Source organism: Mus pahari, chromosome 3 (assembly GCF_900095145.1).
Source record: "Mus pahari chromosome 3, PAHARI_EIJ_v1.1, whole genome shotgun sequence".
Classification (NCBI taxonomy): Eukaryota; Metazoa; Chordata; class Mammalia; order Rodentia; family Muridae; genus Mus; species Mus pahari.
Genome location: NC_034592.1, coordinates 125305154 through 125324103, shown reverse-complemented (window position 1 = coordinate 125324103; position 18950 = coordinate 125305154). Strand labels below are relative to the sequence as shown.

Below are 18950 nucleotides of genomic sequence, written 5' to 3'. Positions count from 1 at the left end.
GATACAACAGAGAGAGAGAGAGAGAGAGAGAGAGAGGAGAGTAAGGGGAGTAAGCAAGAGAGCAGGAGGAGTGAGAGAGCAAGGAGGGGCCAAACAGCCCCTCATAAAGTATGCTGCTATCTTTTCTGTTGCTAGGTAACTGGGGAGGAGTTTAGCCTGAAGGTCAGAAGCTTGGGACATTGCCTATGTGACTACTAACTATGCTTCTCTTGTGGGGCTGAGGGGGCAGTAACTTCGACAGGGGCCAGGGGCCAGGAGACATGAGAGAACTCCTTCCATCCTATGTAGGTGAATTACCGGGTCCTGGGGTTCAACATCTAGCCTCAACTGGAAACCAGGCTCTCTATGCATAGCCCAATGCCCCACACATGAGAACCAAATCTAGAGTGTCTACTAAGTTACACTGAGGAGGCACTAAGAACTGTCCTGTGAAATACGGAGTGCTTGGTGCGGGGCACTGAGAAACCTGGTCCAGTGAGAAGACTAGAAGTGGGTTTGGAGTTTTCTTTTTAGCATGAGGAACCAGAAAAAGGAAGAAAGTCCAGTGTTTGTGGGTCATGAGTGGAGACTAGAAAGATTGCCAGTGCCCTCCCTAACACTTCCATGCATTCCTAGTTTGACAGCAGGTCAACCCCAGGGCCCAAATCACCTGATTTGGGGGGTATCTATTTATTTGAGGCAGAGGAGCCAACTCAGGTAAAAATAGCAGTAAGTATAGAAAATGGGTTTAGGAATGTGACTATAAAATGACATGAGACTTGGGAGATGGTTCCATTCACAAAGTGCTATTGCAAGTGTGAGGACCTGAGTTCAGATGTCATTAAGCCACATTAAGAAATCGAGGCTTAGAAGCAAGTGTCTGTAACAGCATCTCCAAGGAGGCAGGCACAGAGGATCCGTAGGGCTGGCCTGCCATCCAGACTAGCTGAGTCAGTGAGTTCCAGGTTTAGTGAGATTCTCTCTCAACAGCTAAGGTAGAGAGTGTATGAGGAAAACACCTTGATGCCAGCCTCTGCTAATATCCATATATCCAGTCACATGTACACATGTACCCAGACACATGAACACATACAGAGATGTTCTACACAACCACAGTAGTCCCTATTACTCATAGAGGACATGATCTAACCCCCCAGTGGATATCTTACCTCCACCAAGTATGAATGCTCTGTATACTGTGTTTTTCCTATGCAAACCTACCTATGGTAAAGTTTACTTTATTCTGTAGTAAATGTTACATAGATGTGTACACTCTCCCCATACTTGCCCCTACTACCCCTGCCTGGCCTTTATCTCTCATTTCCAAATGCTACTCTGTAGAGCTTCCCAGTCTCTGCATACAGTTCTTACTTTCTTCTCCATATTAAGTAAGAGCCTTCACCCTTTCACTAAAAAGCATTTTTAGAGATTTTTATTTGGCATATGCAAATTGTCACCATTACTACTCTTTGATATTTCTCCATGTTTCCTTGACTATAAGCACAGCTGAGCTGCAGGTAGCTGCTGTGTGCCTAACAGGAGGGTATATCTAGTATGGACCCATGGATAGGATGGAGTGGGAAGCTAGGAGATGGGTAGGTGAAACTATGAAGAGTCAGGCCACAATACTCACTAAGCTCAGCTTGCTCCCTGGGCCAGCTGTCCCAACCCTCTTCAGCTATTTTCATATTTTAATGTTAGATTTTTTTTTTTGTTAAAGATGCTTTGTGTGTGTGTGTGTGTGTGTGTGTGTGTGTGTGTGTGTGTGTGTGTGTTTTCCTCAATGCTGGAAGTCAAATATATTCTTTTGGAGTTAATTAGTTGAGATAGATCAGATTAATAATTCAGCAATGGAGAATATTTTCACTCAGGAGATAATCTGACTGGGATAAACTAGGTGACTCTATCAGTCATGTTAAAGCATCTGAATTTTACTCAGGGCTCAAATATTCAAATATTTGAATATCAAATATTCTTTAACAAAGTTGTCATTTTCATCTAGGCCTAGACGCCCCTGTTTATGGTCTCTAAAGGAGGAGAGCTATGGCAGGCCCCTCTCTCCTAGAAGGAAGAGGTTCTTTCACACCGTGAGGACTTTTTCCTGTGTCTTTGACTTTCAGTATTGGTTTGTTTGGGCCTTAGCCCCGCCACTAGGATTTGAACCAACACCTTGAGTTTCTAAAATAAACTTTCCCTGTGCTTTCCTTCCTTCCTCTTCTAGTTTACATTGCTGTTACTGTAATGAAACCTTCTGACCAAAAGCAACCTAGGAGAGAAGGGATTTATTTCAGCTTACACTTCTGAGTCACCGTTCAGCACTGAAGGAAATCAAGACAGGACCTGAAGCAGAAGCCAGGGAGGAATGCCATTTACCTCTGTGATCCCTGGCTTGTGCTCAGTTGCTTTCCTATACAACCCTGGTATGCTTGCCTAGAGGCAGCGTTGCCCACAGTGAACTAGACCCTTCAGCATTAATTAATAATCAAGACAGTCCTTCACAGATATGGCTGTGATTTCTCAGCTGAGATTCCCTCCTTGCATGACTCTAGGTTCAAGTTGACAGCTGAAACTAACCAAGACATTCTCCTTAGCTATGTGTCTGAGTAACTCGTGTTCTTATCTTCAGGTAGACAGTGTGTATTGATAGGGCATGAAGAGTGTATGTGCCCTGGAGTCTCCCTACAAGAGGCCCATCAGCTTCTCTCTCACTGATCATTTCCCACACATTGTTCTGGTGCTTCGTTGAGGTGTATATCTTCATCAAGGATCTGTTGAGAGTTCCCATGGGAACTGTGGGAACTGTGGGTTGCTGCCAGCAGTCACATGTACACATCTCAGTACAATGATGGTAGAGCTACTCACTTTCATCCTTATCCTAGATCACCAATGGCTTCAGAGCAGCATCTTCTTCAATCCACAGACATATTCATAGAATTGTATTGAGAAACCTCAAGTAAGATCTTACTTATGTCTGTCTTGACCTTTCTGTCACAGGAGCTAAGCCTTTCATGATTCTCTGAATAGGCCTTTGCGCTATGAGTATATATGCCTGGAAATCATTGAAAGTATTTTCTTTTCTTTCTAAATTCCGAATGTAAGTTTTTCCTAGAAGTTACATGTAGTTGTTTCAGAGTCTGGATATTAGCAACACAAATACTGAGCTCCACTTGAAGAAGGTGGCCCACTAAAAAACCTTGAGTATTACTGTTGGCTTAATCCAGCTGCCTGCAGCCCCCTCAGTGTGTCATTTCTGACTGATGATGTGAGGATACTATAAATAACTTTCCCTGACAGAAACCACTTCACCTCGTAAGAAAATGACAAAACAACCAAGTGTGAAGACATGCTGGCCAGGCTCTCGGCATCGCTGTCAGGGGGACACGTGTAAGATGAAGTTGAGGTTGGATGGGTATCAGAAGACAGACTCTGGGGAGAGGCATGCTGTGCCAACAAAGCCAGATTATAAATAAACAAAGTTTGCCATGAAGTCACAAGTCGAGCAGACAGAGGGGCCTGAAGACATGTAGCTATACTGTTTGCTTGTGCAGTGAATTACCAGACCTCGGAACAACTAATCATTCATGTGGCTTCCTTCCATTCAACATTCCTTGCTAAAGCTTCATAGAAGCTTGTCAAGTTCAATACCATTGTCCTTAGTGTTTCCCAAGAGAGAATATTTGGGTAGAAGGAAGTCCAGTTAGTTAGCTAGTTAAAAGGCAACCTGCCTCAAATTGAACCTCTCTCATCTTGTTGCCTCTAGCCTTTCACTCTGCCTTGAGGCACTTTCAAAGTTAAATGACAGAAACAAAATCAGAGAATTTGTGGCAAAGGGAAAAAACAAGCCTCCACTCCAAGAATTCTCTGCTCTGGCCCACAGAACGTGTATGTGGAACTATCTACCCTCTTGACAGTTAACTTTGGAAGGGAATGATAAAGTCATCAGTAGCACTATCATTAAGGGAAGAAAGAATCTCTAAAGAAAACACAGTGTCTTCATTCTAAAAAGGCAAAATGTATATAATTTCAGGATTAGCCACTTGCTTTGGATAGCACCACTTGGTATTGGACTCTCCCCTGGGCAAAACGATTTCTACAACTCTCAGCATCCCTTAGTTGCCTGTAGTTCCTTCTTTAGGGCTGAGGTCTCATGAGCCTTCACATTAGCAGGTCTCTGGTGGTGCCTTGCTTGGGCCTTACTTAGGCCTTGCTAAGGCAGCCATATTAATGAGACTGGGCATCTTTGACATTTTTAGAAGATAAAATCTCATAGCAAAGTTCCTGTTTCTCTGGCTCTAACAATTTTTCCAATTCCTCTCCAGATATGGTCCTAGATAAGTGTTAGGTTCAGGAGCTGTGTTGTAGATGCACATGCATGTGCATACATGCATCCACACATATGTATGTACATACATGACAACAATTGAAGAAACAGTGGCCATGAGTTTTTTGAGCAAAGGTGGTGTGTGGCAAGGGATGTGGGAAGAAAGGGGAGGAGAAATTATATAATTACATTTTAATTTCAAAAATATTTAAGGGTAAACTAGTTGAATGGCCACTTAAAACAACCAAGAGGGTTAGTGAAAAGATGGTCAACATTAGTCGGTATCAACGAAGTGCACACATGATGCACAGGAGAAATGACTACTTACCTACCAGAATTGTTGATATGGCCCAAGTATTAGTGGAGACCTGACACAGCTGCGCTTCAGTAAGAGAGTCAGTTGCTAAAACCTCCTTCACAGTCTGCCCAGTAGTTTTATTTAAATTTAGCTGAACACATAGCATACCATGTGACACCCAGCATTTCTTCTCTTCTAACAGTAGGACTAACAAAAGTACATGGATTTGTCCATTAGTAGACCTAGGGGGAAATCGTCCTGTCATCACAGTTCACAAAATCTCCAAAGTAGAAACTAACAAAGATCTCAAGAACTGCAACAGGAAAAACCAAACCAAACCAAAACAAAAACAAGCAACAACAAAAACAAAAAAGTTAGGTGAACAAGATGTAGAAAATTGGCATAACAAAATACTGAACACCAACAAAGTGTACAGACCATCCCTATATACAACTATCAATGGATCTTCTAAGCAGAGTGCACAACAAAAAGATGTAGATTCAAAAACCTTGTATGGTGCCTTTTGCATTAAGTTTATAAATAGAACAAAACTCTATTAGTGTTGCAAGCCTATAGTTCCAGCCAGACGATTAGAAGTTCAAGACTAGCCTCAAAAACATAATGAGTTCCAAAGGTGAAGACAGGACTGAATAACAACTCAGTGGAAGAACCTTGTCCATTTGCATGAGAGTCAGTGTCAGGACTGCCCACAAGTTGGGCTACTGTTTTTCCACCTAAGTGTCAAGAAGGAACTGCAGAGACCACTTCCTGGCACAACAGTGTTCATTTCTAGAATCAGGTGCTGGCTGCAGTGTGCCCAGTTTGAACATTAATCAAGTTTTTCTTTTATACATTACACTTTCTGGTATTTCTAGCATATCTTATGGTGTTTGTAACATCTTAAATACACAGAAGCTAGTTTTAATATTTTTAAGCTTCAGCTGTAGCAATATAAATTTAAATCAGCGTAGTGATTTGCACAGGTATAAATTGGAGTTTCGTGGCCTATTGTGTCCTACTTTGTTGAAGAAATATTCATTTTTTTTCTTAATAATGCTTCATTGACTTCAATTTATCCACCAAAGGTAAGAAATAAAGAAACAGTGAATTCTATCCACAGCAGCAATTATTGCAGCTTAGCATCTATTCTGCCAAGGCAAGCCTGACCTGTCAGCGTCTCACCAGATTATACAGTCCTTCCTAGCCTGGCCAGATAATAAGACTAACCTTATTATGATCTATATGCCTTCAAGAAGAAAAGGAGAAGGAGAAGGAGAAGGAGAAGGAGGAGAAGGGAGGAAGGAGGAAGGAAGAAGGAAGAAGGAAGAAAGAAGAACATTAAAAAAGATGACTATGGGCTTTTAAGACACAGCTAGAGAACTAATTCCAAACCTTCATTTTGTAGGAAGTGTGATAGATTTAATGAGAAGCCCCCTTTCCCTTGCTAATCTTTATGTACACTAACCCAAAAGAAAATCATGTGGACTTTTTAGTGGACCTTAGTACTTGTCTAAGAAATATTTTAGAAAATGACAAAGCAGTTTGTAGATAGTTTTCAAATTCTCATCTCCATTGAAAAGTAATAATTGTATGGCTGAGTGCTTACATTACATAGCAGAATCAAAATAAAAACAAACAAATTAATAAATAGATAAATTAATAAATAAATAGTATGAAGGCTCCTGACAAAAATCCCCCCCTGCCCACACGAGGCTGAGTTAGAAGATCACTTGAGTTCAAGACCAGCCTGAACTGTATACTTAATTGTAGACCAGCTTAAGCTTTAGAGTAAGACACTCTTAGAAAAGCAAAAGTAACACATAAACTCAATGGTGGGTTAGACCTCACTCGCATCCCACAGGCACCTAGTCTAGTGTCATTTGGGGCTTGTCTGTTTTACAGAAAATGCTACATAACATGGAATCTGATCTTTAGAATGTATTGTTGAAAATCACACACACACACACACACACACACACACACACACACACACACGTTTTCTCACTTGATACCGAGGAATCTAATACAAAATTGCCTAATCTCTTCAATGTTGATGGCAACCCGGGGAAAGATCTACCACCTTTAAATTTTAAGCTTCTCTCTTCACTCCATAATAGGGAAAAGTTTAATTAAAAATAGACGAAAGTTCACTGGTATGGCCTTAATATATCTCTCGAAATCTGCATTTCAGCTCGCTGCTCTTGAATTCCCCCCAAAGAAGCTGTTTGGAAACAAAGACGAGCGGGTAGTTGCTGAGCGGCGGACACACTTAGAGGTAAGAGATCAAGCTTTTCACCTCCCTGTGTAGAAAATCCACCATATGAGTGATTGGCAAGAGCAGCTCCTGTTGGACCCTTTGCTGGCACCTGTGCAGAGCTGCTTCGTTAACACAGAGATGGCAGCAGGGTGGTGGTATGACTTGACTTGATTTCAAATCAGGTCCTTAGACCCCTCTGGTTTGGCTAGCATCTTTCTGAGTTTGAAGAAGACACCCTTGTTCTGAGGGTTAGGATGCAGTGTGTGAGTGAGTGCTACATTCTCCCCTCAGCCAGATGGCATGCGATGTAGGATAAGAGCACAGAGCTTGCTGAAGAAAACTTGGAATTAATTAACCAAACTTACAGTATGTCGTCATTGTTGCTTTTTCAAGAGCGTTGGGAGGGAGAAGTTTCGGACCTATTTTAGTCCTAGTTCAGAGTCTTTGTATTTATTTTAACTTTATCTGCCAAGCTAGCTACACATAGATCCCAGTTTAACACAACCTGTTTTTGTGACTGCCTTGTGCCAACGCCCATAGCTGACTGCTGTCTCCAGCTTGTGGCTTCAGAAGTATACAGTTGATTATATTTTGTTAAAATCTGACTGCTTTTGCCAGAATAACTCCAGGATAGCCTTAAAGCTCCCTTTGTTGTGACTTTGTTGGGAATAGTCACATGACTTATTGTAATGAAATCCTATCAGAACAGACCTTTCTAATGGGTGACTTGAAATGTAAAAGTTTGGGGATGGTCTTGTTCCTCTGGACTGCCAAGTTGAACATGGATGCCTATGGGCTTCACTTGGTGTCAGTGAACCAAAATGTAGGGAATTGTCTTAAGCTGTTCTATCTAGAAGGGTCCTGTGAGAGCAAAGGGGAGACATGGAGAAATGAAGCAGTGAACTGTTCTAAGAGAGGGCACATTACAGTGATGAGCCATGCTTCCAGAATCTGCTGATGCACTGCAGCTACACATTTGACGAAGTCCTGAGACCAGAACAACTGGGCTCTTGCAGGACTGTGATGGATTCCAAAACTTACCCTGTGATGCATGGACTCATTAGAAGAATTAGTCTTCAAGGACAAGGTTATTTTTGTGAGTCTGCCTGGTTTTACAGTGCTTATAAGATTCAAACAAACAAACTAACTAACTAACTTAAATAACATGTATAGGAGTGATGATTTTTTTCTCTGAACTTTATCTGCCTTGACTAAGTAGCCTCATCTTTAATGAAAACATGGAGAATGGTGGGTTACAAACTTATTTTAAAATTTAATTATTGCCTATTATGACTGTTGTCATTTCTAGCTTCCCAGATGTGATGTTATTGATGTGAGGCCCGCACTCCCACAACAGAGTGGCATAGGTCAAGAACAGCCTTGGTGGTGTGCATTCCAAGTTAACAAGACTCATTCATGCGTGGTGTTTTCTCTTGTAGTCCACATTTGTTCCTTCAGTGTCTCCTATCCAGGGGTGTGTAATCTTTTGACATTCTGACATAATTTTGCCATCTCAAAGTGATCAAGATGCCAACATCTACTTCAAGGCTATATTCTCAGTGACCCAACTTTTGCTCAGCAGGTTCCAGTTTTCACAGACTACCTACCAGGAATGCCAAAGTAGAAACTAAGTCTTTAACACATATGCCTTTGGGGACACTTACCCTGACCACAGTACTGTATATATACAAGTATTCCTTTGGGTGCCTGTGACTGTTCAGTACTGGTGCTTTTACAGAATGTGTCTCATATCTTGGGGAAATAGGCACTTGTGTTTAAAGATAATGTGTTTCACCTAAAACTGAGTGGTAAACCTTAGAGCATTACCTTCACTTCAAGAAGCAAGTATAACTCACCTTCACTTTAGTAGAAAATTAATCTAAGATCTTTGAATTAATTTCCTGTGGATATTGAGACTTTTTATTTGATCTTCTACTATCAGAAGCCACTACTTGAGTTAGTGTATTTTTATATGAAAAATAAGAATTACTTTCCATTAACTGCTTATGACTTAACTCAACAAATATTTATTTAGTTCCTCTCCCATGCTGGACCCAGTGCTGAGTGCTATGTAGAATGACGTATTTTCTCCCTCTAAGAACATATGCTTAAGTTTCTCTATTAAAATTTATCTGGAGATGTCACAGATACACGAACACATAAAGAAAAGTGAACTTCAGTTAGACCCATATCTATAATATCTGTATTATATCTGATATCTGTAATGATTGCTTAAAATGAGTTAACATTATTAAAATTCAAAAATACAGTTTTATAATTGCAATAACTTTGATAAAGCAGTGTAAATGGTGATTTTTAGTGAGTTTTATTGTGTATAGCAGTTTTCCAAGTTATAAAAGTTAAGTCTTTTAAAATAATGATTTCATAAAATGCTGGGTAGGAATGAAAAGCCCTGAAGCTGTTTCAGAGGTGGATTCCACACATTGGAAAGATTAGTTGTGTGCCTTATGCTTGGAGACTAAGACTGTAGCCTGTAATATACTGCATCAGAAAACACAGGCATAGGAAAAGATGCTAAGTGATGGAATATCAGCTCGACTCCAGGACCCTTAGTGATAAAGTTATAATGCCTCCACCCAAACAACTTTGCCTGGCAACATGTTCATAATTAGAGCCTGTTTTATATAATTTCCCCCTGTAAATGATTCACGTACACATTCAGATGCTTCCTGGAACTTTTGTTCACAAAGAAACATAGAATCTTAAAAATATTTCTAACCTAAGTGAGTCTTTCCATTGCTATCTCCTGACCAAGCTGGAACCAGTGTGGTGTGTACAAAGATAAACCTTGCTTGTAAGCAATAGAGTTCTGGACACTCCTTTTCCAGTCCTGAAACACTGGGAGCTAAGTTGTCTGACAAGGTAGTGGAGGGAAAGGGGAAAGAGTTCTCTATTTCCAGGAAGGAGGGAAGGAGGAAGAGAGGAGGGAGGGTAGATCGGTTGATTGTAGTTTTGAAGCTAGACTTTGTAACTACTGGGCTGAATGTCACCAACTGCCACTCTTGCCACTCAAGAGTGCTGGGGAATTGACTACTCTCCCACAAGGCCTGCTCTCTAACATTTGCTGTCTACTAAGTGCTTCCGATGGTGTCCTGCCAGTTACTTCTTGTAGGAGCTTGGGAAGGGAGCTCTTCTGTCCTTAGTCACAGGTGAGGAACCGTGTCTTGAGAGGGTAAAGTTCCCACAGCTAGTGAGGAAGTGGTAGGGCCTTGGCTGACTCTCAGCATGGCTTCCAGAGCAGGCCTCTGTCATTGAGCATCCACTCTTTCCCTATAAAGGAGTGTTACTTTGGGATAAATTCAGGATTATTACAAGGTTAACCAAGCACTGCTGCCAATCTTTTTTCTCTCAAGTGTCATTCCATTCATCTAAATTAGAATGACACCCACCCTCACCCTATAGTGTTCTAAGGATGAAGAAGCTCATTATCACTCCTGTCTTTGTGACTGTGGTGGCTAGTATTGTCTACTTGACAAATCTAGAACATTCTGGGAGGTCCTCTAAGCTTGCCTTTAGTTACATTACTCGAGGTAGAAAGACCTGCCCACTGTGGGCCACACCATTTCCTGACTGGGATCCTGCACACTGTTGAGATGGAGGGAAGCAGCAGCAGCCTTCAGCCTTCTCTGCGTCACCCTTCCTGTGCAGGTGATGAGTCAGCTACTCTAAGCACCTGCCATCTTCGTTCTTGGCCATGGAACTGTGAGCCATAATAAAGCTTTTTTTTATTTTGAGTGTCTTTTGTCAGAGCTTTGGATCACAGCAATAAGAAAAGAAATGTAGACAGCGGCCATGGTGGGGACATTGCATTTGGTTATGGTCTCACGTGTTTCTGTTGGAGGGAAGACATGTGTTGTGATTACCGACTTACTCTGCAGTGAAGAGAGTTTCCAAATTTTGATTGCTTACAGTTTTATTTATTTTTAAAGATGTGGCACATGCTTCCCATGTAGATTTATTCTTGTTTTGTGTTTCCACACACTGTTTATGCTAGCTGTCCCTTCTGTACCCCTTCTTTATGGTCTCCTCATTCCTATCCACACATAAACCCTCTTAACCCCACTGTTCTCGCCGCAGACTCTTAAGCTACATGCAGGCAGCAGAGCCACGGTTGATTACGTTCTTCGTCTTCCCAGATCCTTCACATGTGCCTCACCTCTGCTGAGTTCTCAGAAAACCTGCCCAAATTAGCCTCCAAATTAATGAGATTTTGTTGTTTCCTTTTTGTTAATTGATGAGAGGTGCATTTTAGGTTATGAATTTCAGAGAACATAACTTTCTACTTGAAAACATTTCTGCTAATCATTCTAATAGTCTGTCAATTCAGGGCATAACTGTGATGAAAGAAATATTTCAAATTCTCTAAAACTTTAAAGTCTTCAAGAGGAATAGAACCACCTTGGGAGTAAGAGCCTGAGAAGTTTCTAGAAGCTTTTCTTCAGTGTACAGGCAGCAGGCATTTTCGTTCCCTTAATTAACTTACTAACAAGGTAGGCTAAAGTAGCTATGAGTGTGGGCCTAAAGCGCAGCATGCAGCCCTGGGTCCTCAGTGGCTAGTCACTGCCTCAGTTACCACATCTGCAAAATGCTGCCACACCATCTCTGCACTTACACTGAAGGAAACTGAGTGCATGTGGAGAACAGAGATGCTGCTCCAGAAATAAATAAAACACCCAAACATGGTGGCTGGTGCAATGGGTGTGAAGATTATGATGATGCACCCTGGGGGTGGGGTGGAGGAAGAGGAGGAGGGAGGAGGAGGAGGAGGAGGAGGACGACGACGACGACGACGACGACGACGACGACGACGATGACAACTGCAGTGGTGGGCACTGAAGTCATATGTGTGTTCATGCTTGTGATGATAAGTTGGAGGTCCTAGAAGTATCTTGGTGTGCTCTCATCCTCTCCTTCATTCTACTAGTTTATAGTCTGTGAAGTAGAAGGGCCCGTCTGAGGCTTTGGATTGCAGTGGAACTGTTGTCAAATTTAAGACGGACCAGAAATCCAAGATCCTTGTGAAAGCTGCACTGTTACTCATATTCCGATTTTATTTCTAGCTGGTTAGTTCCCTCTGCACAAGTACCATGCCATGACTACAAGCCTGCCACTCCAGAGTCACCAGCTGATCTGAGGAGTACCAGGAGCTCATCATGGAGAGAAAATAGCTAACTCTCAGTGGTTTTCACTCAGATCCCTCAGGACTACATCTACCTTTTAAACAAGGTTTAAAGATTTATTGACTCAAGTCAACAAGGAAATAGATAGATAGATAGATAGATAGATAGATAGATACCATGGGGAACCACTTTTGGATTTGTAATACTTGGGAGAATGTAAAAAAAAAATTGCTCTGAACTAGTTTTAAAGTCTGTTCTATGATTAGGTATACTACTAATTCTTGTCAAGAAATCCAACACAGTATGGTTTAAATTTTGTCTGAATTTGAAAAGTAATAGCCACACTGTTTTGGGTAAGGGAATATTTATTTTGTCTGTGTTCAGACATGATTATGTAGTGTTCTGTTTTCTGTTTGTCTTGCCTTACTATTCTATAGTCACAGGGTAACCTTATCTGTTGATAGAATTCTATGGACTTGCTTATAGTCCACAGGAGAGCAGTGAGGCTTGGCTGTGAACAGCAGGCCAGTTCTGGGGGATCTTTAAACATTCTCTCACAGTGCAGGATGCCCAGAGTCTATGGGTATAGGTCTTTCTAATTGAAGCAGTAAACTAAATGAAGAGCTATTTTCCAATTGCCTTTTCTGCTGAACATACATGTGAGTGATGGCTGTCAGCATTAATGCGTGCTACTGCACTAAGCCTCATTCTGAACTGTGATCACTACACCACTCACCTTGCTTTTTCTTACAGTAATGTCTCATTCAGTTTGTTTTCAGTCTTAAAAATTGACATTCCAACAACAACAACAACAACAAAAAAACTATTACTTGGTTTAGATATTCTATAGTCTGAGTCCTTTCAATTTAAAAGTAAATTTTAAGAAAAAAAAAAAACCTCACATTTTCTGTTTCCTCAGACAATTAGCTATCAGAAAGCTCTTTAAGAATCTATGCTTAGTTTAACATTCTTTCCATCTATTTTCTGCTGATTCTACACAATATCTAATGATAGAACTATTCTAAAACATAGCCAAAGATTAAAGAGGTATCTCCTAGAAAGGACCATTTCTTCCTCATCAAAGAATTGTGTTTTTTCTTCTGGTTATCTGCTTACTTGTATTAGCAAGGGCTATTTTCTGTTATTAGGCCATTAACACCACTAACCACAGCAAAGCATTCTGAAGAGGGTTAAGTGGCTGTTGAAGTATGAGAAGAAGCTGAACTAGAGTTTGGAGGCTTTCAGATACCGGTGCCATGGAGATAAGAGGGTGTACATGTTGGGATCCTGGAGCTAAGCAATGTCAAGAAACCCTTTCTGTAATAAAAACCCCATCAGTCTGAGCTGAAGCTCTTTGACCCTCACTATCACCCAATAGAGGGGAAAATCCCACTTTGGTTTCCATGAGCAGTCAGAGTAAGGCAAAATTAAAACAAACATTTCCACAGTGAGTCCCTCCGAGAGGCCTTCCTGGTGAAGAGAATATTTCCCACTGTTTTCACATGGTGACACTCTGCCCTACTCTCTCTCCTGTGCCAAGTAGCATTCTGTCCTGGGGGAGGGTGGCAAGCAGGGGCATGGACACCCTGGCTCATGTGTGCAGATCTGTTCTCCACCTTTCACCTCCCAGTGCCAACCACAGAACTAGCAGTGAAGATCTCAGCGCTTTCTTAGCTTACATGTTTTTGCTTTTAACATCTGCAAGTAGATGTTATTTCCAGGGGCAGATGCAGCCTGGCACCAGCTCTCAGAAGCCCGGCTCCAGTCTTTGTTTTCTTGGAGCTTGTTTTCTCTTTGCCTGTGGTCTTCACAAGTTAAGTTCAAATGGAGATTTTCACAACTTTCTGTCCCCCTGTGAATTCAAAAGCAAGTATTGAGTGGGGCTTGGGCAATGAGATAGACTATTCTAAACCCCTCTCCTCTAGCCTCAAGGGGCTATAGTTTAGGCTAGGGAGATAATGGAAGCCTTCCCATACCTTGCCCCTATTCCCAGCTGCTAGGACTGGTGACTGGTGAAAACTCTCAACTCTCATCTCTTCAGGGCTGCCATTGGTTGAGGAAAGTAACTTTACCTATCCATGGTCTTGGAACAAGTGACTTTCTAGTGACTAGTTGGTTTGGAGGAAAAAAAAATCTGGTGTCCCTTTCTTCTTCTGGACAGTTCCAAAAGGCCATCTCGGCTTGAGAACTTTATTCTAGCTGATTGATCCTTTATTACGACCCAGAGTCCATTTTCTTCTGTCCAGCTTGCCTTCTTTCAGTCTTCACAGACATTGATTCATGGAGCGCCCTAAACTATGTTCAGTCTCTCTGGCACCTTTGGTGCTCCTCATAAAGCACTTACTAGAAGATAATTCCAGGCCTCTTTCTGCAGTGTCAGTGTGTTGCACTGTAATTGAAGTAAGGACATTAGAAAAGAGCCAGGCTGCCGTGGGCACAGAGAGTAAGCGAAGGACTACAATTTAGCATGTAGCTGATAAATTCCTTGTCTGATGTTTTTACTTATTTCTTGAGAATTTTATATATTTTTATCATATTCTTTCCCCTCCCCTAACCCCTTCCCCACCCAACTTCATGTTCTTTCTCTTAAAAGCAAAATAACCCCCACCCCACCCCAGAAAAAAACCTCATATACACACACAAAACAAAACAAAACAAAACATGGCCTGTAATTTGTATTGGCCAACTGCTCCAGATGATGGGGACTCTTAGTTTTGTGGCTTGGCTAGGAGCAGGGCCTGTGCTCACTTTACCTCCTCTGTGCGGGGATTTTATCTGTCCTGAGCTGTTCCTGGCCTCGTGTGTGCTAAGGCGGTCTCTGTGAGTTCATCTGTGCATCTGCACTGTTGAGTCTAGGAAATGCTGATCCCTTGAAGTTGTCTGCCACCTCTGGCTCTTAGAATATTCCCACCTCCTTTTCTATATAGATCCTTGATCCTTGAGGGGAGGGGTATTATCAGCTGTAATTTAAGTTAGCTAAACATCTGAGAACTTGAAGTGCCCCTCAGCTAAGATATCTCCTCAGAAAAACCTTTTCTGCCATCACTTCCAGATTCCCAAATGTTTTTTGGTTACAACAAGTAGTTACTGGATTTTTGTTTTAAATTTAATTCTTGAGTGGGTGTTTTGTTTTCAAAAGTAGCTTATGTTTTACTTAGAACATTTCTGAGGACAGTAATTCATTCGCTGGGCTAACCATTACTTCTCCATTGCCTGGCCCAGTATCTACCCCTTTATATTCCTCACTAAATGTTTTTGAATGGCAAGTTTAAAATCTATTTAAATAGCAAATGGTGCAGTTTTGTCCTGATAACGTTTTAGCCTGAGAGTACTTACCCTAACTTCCATTCTGAATACACTGATCTACAGTATGATAGTATGCCTTTGGGCAAGGCACTTAACTGCCCTCAGCTTCAATATTATCAGTGGGAAGCATGGATTAAAAACAGCCACTATCCATGGTTGTTGATGGATTAAAGTGAGAGTAATACATAAACGTCACCCATAACAAATCATCATAATATATCGCTTATAGTATATCTTCAACTCATAGAGAATGAAGATTAAGAATATACCTTAAGAACATATCATTCCTGCTTGTACTCTTCTGCTGTTATTGACTACGTGATTTTAGACAAATTACTTAGCTTTTCTGTGAATGATTTTACTCATCATAAAAAAAAATACTGTAAATAATGAAATAATTTGTGTAAAATACTTGGATGGGTAGCTAATGTAAAGGAGACACTAAAAAGGATTTTTTTTAAAAATCATTATTTAATAACCATTAACTCTGACTTGTGCTTGTCCATATACTTCTGAGTATGGAGCCATCCACTCGAGCATGGCAAGCCTACCAAGGTCCACACTTTTAAAGAAAACTGACTCTCCCTCCACAAGATGCCACCAACTATTCATGACTCCTCAGTTAGGACTGGGAGCTCATGAGCCCATTCCCACTCCATGCTAGGATGCTGACTGCCTTAATCCTGTGCTGGTGGTGTGCAGGCTCCACAGCTGCTGTGAGTTTATAAGCTCAGTATCCAGTCATGTCCAGAAGATACTGTTCCTTGCTGATCCTCCCAGAGGTCAAACATGACTATTTGTAATTATATTGCCATATTACAGTTAACATATAGTGAGCTATAGTATAATTTAGAAGTAAGCATCTAAAGCCTTCTAAATAATGAAGTAAGACATGATTGGAAGGAAGCCTTGAACTATGTTTTTCCACAGGTAATTTCAAATGTAGAAATAAATCTTAGATTTGACCAGAGAGAGAGAGAGAAAGAGAGAGAGAGAGAGAGAGAGAGAGAGAGAGATCACCCTTTCTGAGGGCCTAAAACAACTAAAACACAGTCTATTTAAACAGATAACCGTTTGGAAGTCCTATATTGATTCTTTGTTATGACCTTCTTTCCCTCATATGATCATCATGTGTTTATGGTTTTCCTCCTCCTTCCTTTCCATTTCACTCTAGCTTTCTATCACCTCCCTCCTCTCTGTGTCACTCTAGCTTTCTATCACCTCCCTCTTCTCCGTGTCACTCTAGCTTTCTTGTGATGTTTCAGTGCTGTCTTACTGTTTCTAAAAGCAGAAGGGAAGAACAATGGATGAAATGACGTAAAGCCCACAAACCACACCTATAATCATCATATAAGCAAGCTATACTAGACATGTGTGTAACCCATGGCTAAAAGTCTGAGAATGCATAGACAATAGACCATGTTTCCAAATGAAACACACAGACCTTAGAAGCCAAAAAGACTTGCTCTGCGATCATGTGTTGCCGTTTATGGTGATCAAAGGCCAGGTGAAGCACTACTGTAACTGGTCAAATGATTGGAAAGGTTCTTTTCCCCCTGTTCCTTTCATGGCTAATAATCTGTTGAAACAAAAGTCCACAGAAATACCATTCAATTTGTTTTGTGTTGGCCAACTACTAGGCATGGGGTCTGCCCTGTGTATGGTTGGTATACCCTGGGTCTTAGTTAGAGTTTCTATTGCTGCAACAGAACACTATGACGAAAAAGGATGTTGGAGATAAAAGGGTTTGTTCAGTTTATACTTCTAGGTCATAGACCATCATTGGAGGAAGTCAGGATAGGAATTAAAGCAGGGCAGGAAGGGCCATGGAGGGATGCTACTTACTGGATTGCTTCACATGCTTGCTCAGCCTGCTTTCATAGAGAACCCAAGACCACCAGCTCAGGGATGGCACCACTCATCATGGCCTGGGCCCTCCCCCATTGATCACTAGTTGAGAAAATGCCTTACAGCTCAATATCATGGGGGCATTTTCTCAACTGAGGCTTCTTTCTCTCTGATGACTGTAATTTGTGTCAAGTTGACACACAAAACCAGCCAGTACACCCGGTGACACTCGATTGGAGACACTCCCTTTGCCATTGGTTATCAGTTACAGATAGCTTCCTAGTTAGGGATAGAACCCTATCTGACTACTTGACCTTGTACATGTCTTATATGTGCTGCCACAATCTCTGTAAGTTTGTGTATCAGTCCTGCTGTGTCTTGAAAATACTGTTTCCTTGGAGTCATCAATCCCCTCTGGCTCATACAATCTTTTCCCTCCTTTTCTGCATAGATGCCTGTGCTCTAATATCATTCAAATGAGAGCTTCCCTTAGGATTGGTGTATGAGCCACATTTACCCAAATTCTTATTGTCTGAAGTTTTAGTAGAATTTATCATTTTTATTACATTTGGGTTGTGCGTATCTCCTAGATACAGGGTAGAAGGGGAGAACTGCAAATTTGCCCTTTGACATTACATTACATGTATGCACACATGTTCCCATAATCATTCATGCACATAGACACACACACACACACACACACACACCAACAAAAATTTTTTAAAAATAGTCTCATGCTTAAGACAAAGCAATAGTGCTCGAAAAGAGACGGCAAGTGAACCGTTGTGTCCTGCTCAGTTCCCTGTGTTTCCTGTCAGGACTACAGGGACTCAGCTCCGCAATTTGTTCAGTTATTACATAACCTTCACCAAACCTGCTTCAAGTCTCAGATGTGTGATTCCCACATCCTTAGATCCCTGGGTATCTTGTACACATAGCTCTCTAGAAGAGCTCTCTCTGGTGATCAACCCTGTCCCTCTCCTGTTCTTTCTTGAATAGTTTCCTGCACTCCATCTCTTTCTTTGATTTCCTGCTTCATTTTGATGGAGCACACTCCTAGTAGCTTCTTTAAAAAAGAGATACAAAAGGCGAATTGGTAGCAACATGTCTGCACATGTCTCTGAGACACTCACTGGATTCAGAATGTTCTTTTGGAAATGGTGGTTACACAGGATAACTACACCATTTTCTAACTACTGCTGCCAACAAGTTCAGACTGTTTGGCGTCTTGAATTTTTCTGTGTGGCATATTCCTTGTCTCTTAGTCTAGAAGCTTAGGGAATAGCCTTGGAGGGCTCAGTGTACTAATTGGTGAGGATTTTGTTTTGGTCAGCAGCCCTACCTCCCATTCCACTAGACTCGGCTCTGTCCATCTCTCTCGTTGCCTTCATTTGCGAGACTTGTCTGCTGGTCCACCATTTACAGCTGTGGATCTTTCCTGGAATATTGTGTTTCGTCAGTGCTGACTCTTCTGGTCTAGTCTTCACTTCCCCATCTACTCAGTTTACCACCTCTGTCTCTTATCAGTCTGTCTGTGTTCATTATCTCTTCACCCTGACCCCAAACCAGTCCTTCTCTGTAGACCAGTGGCTCTCAGCCTGTGAGTCTTGACCCCACTGGGGCTGTGTGTCAGATATCTACACCAAAGTTCATAACCATAGCAAAGTTACAGTTATGAAGTGGCAACAAAAACAGTTTTGTCTCTGGTGGAATCACCATGCCTGACCTTAAGCTGTACTACAGAGCAATTGTGATAAAAACTGCATGGTACTGGTACAGTGACAGACATGTAGATCAATG

At 41.4% G+C, this 18950-nt stretch overlaps 1 protein-coding gene across 2 annotated transcripts in view; it reads left to right on the top strand.

The window, feature by feature from the left end:
• The window catches only part of Kif16b (kinesin family member 16B), a 266295-nt gene that overhangs the window by 227752 nt on the left and 19593 nt on the right, over positions 1–18950 (top strand). For both annotated transcript variants that reach the window (XM_021192396.2, XM_021192397.1), the window contains one exon: positions 6790–6873. In XM_021192396.2, the coding sequence (XP_021048055.1) occupies positions 6790–6873 (84 nt within the window). The remainder of the gene's footprint in view (positions 1–6789; positions 6874–18950) is intronic.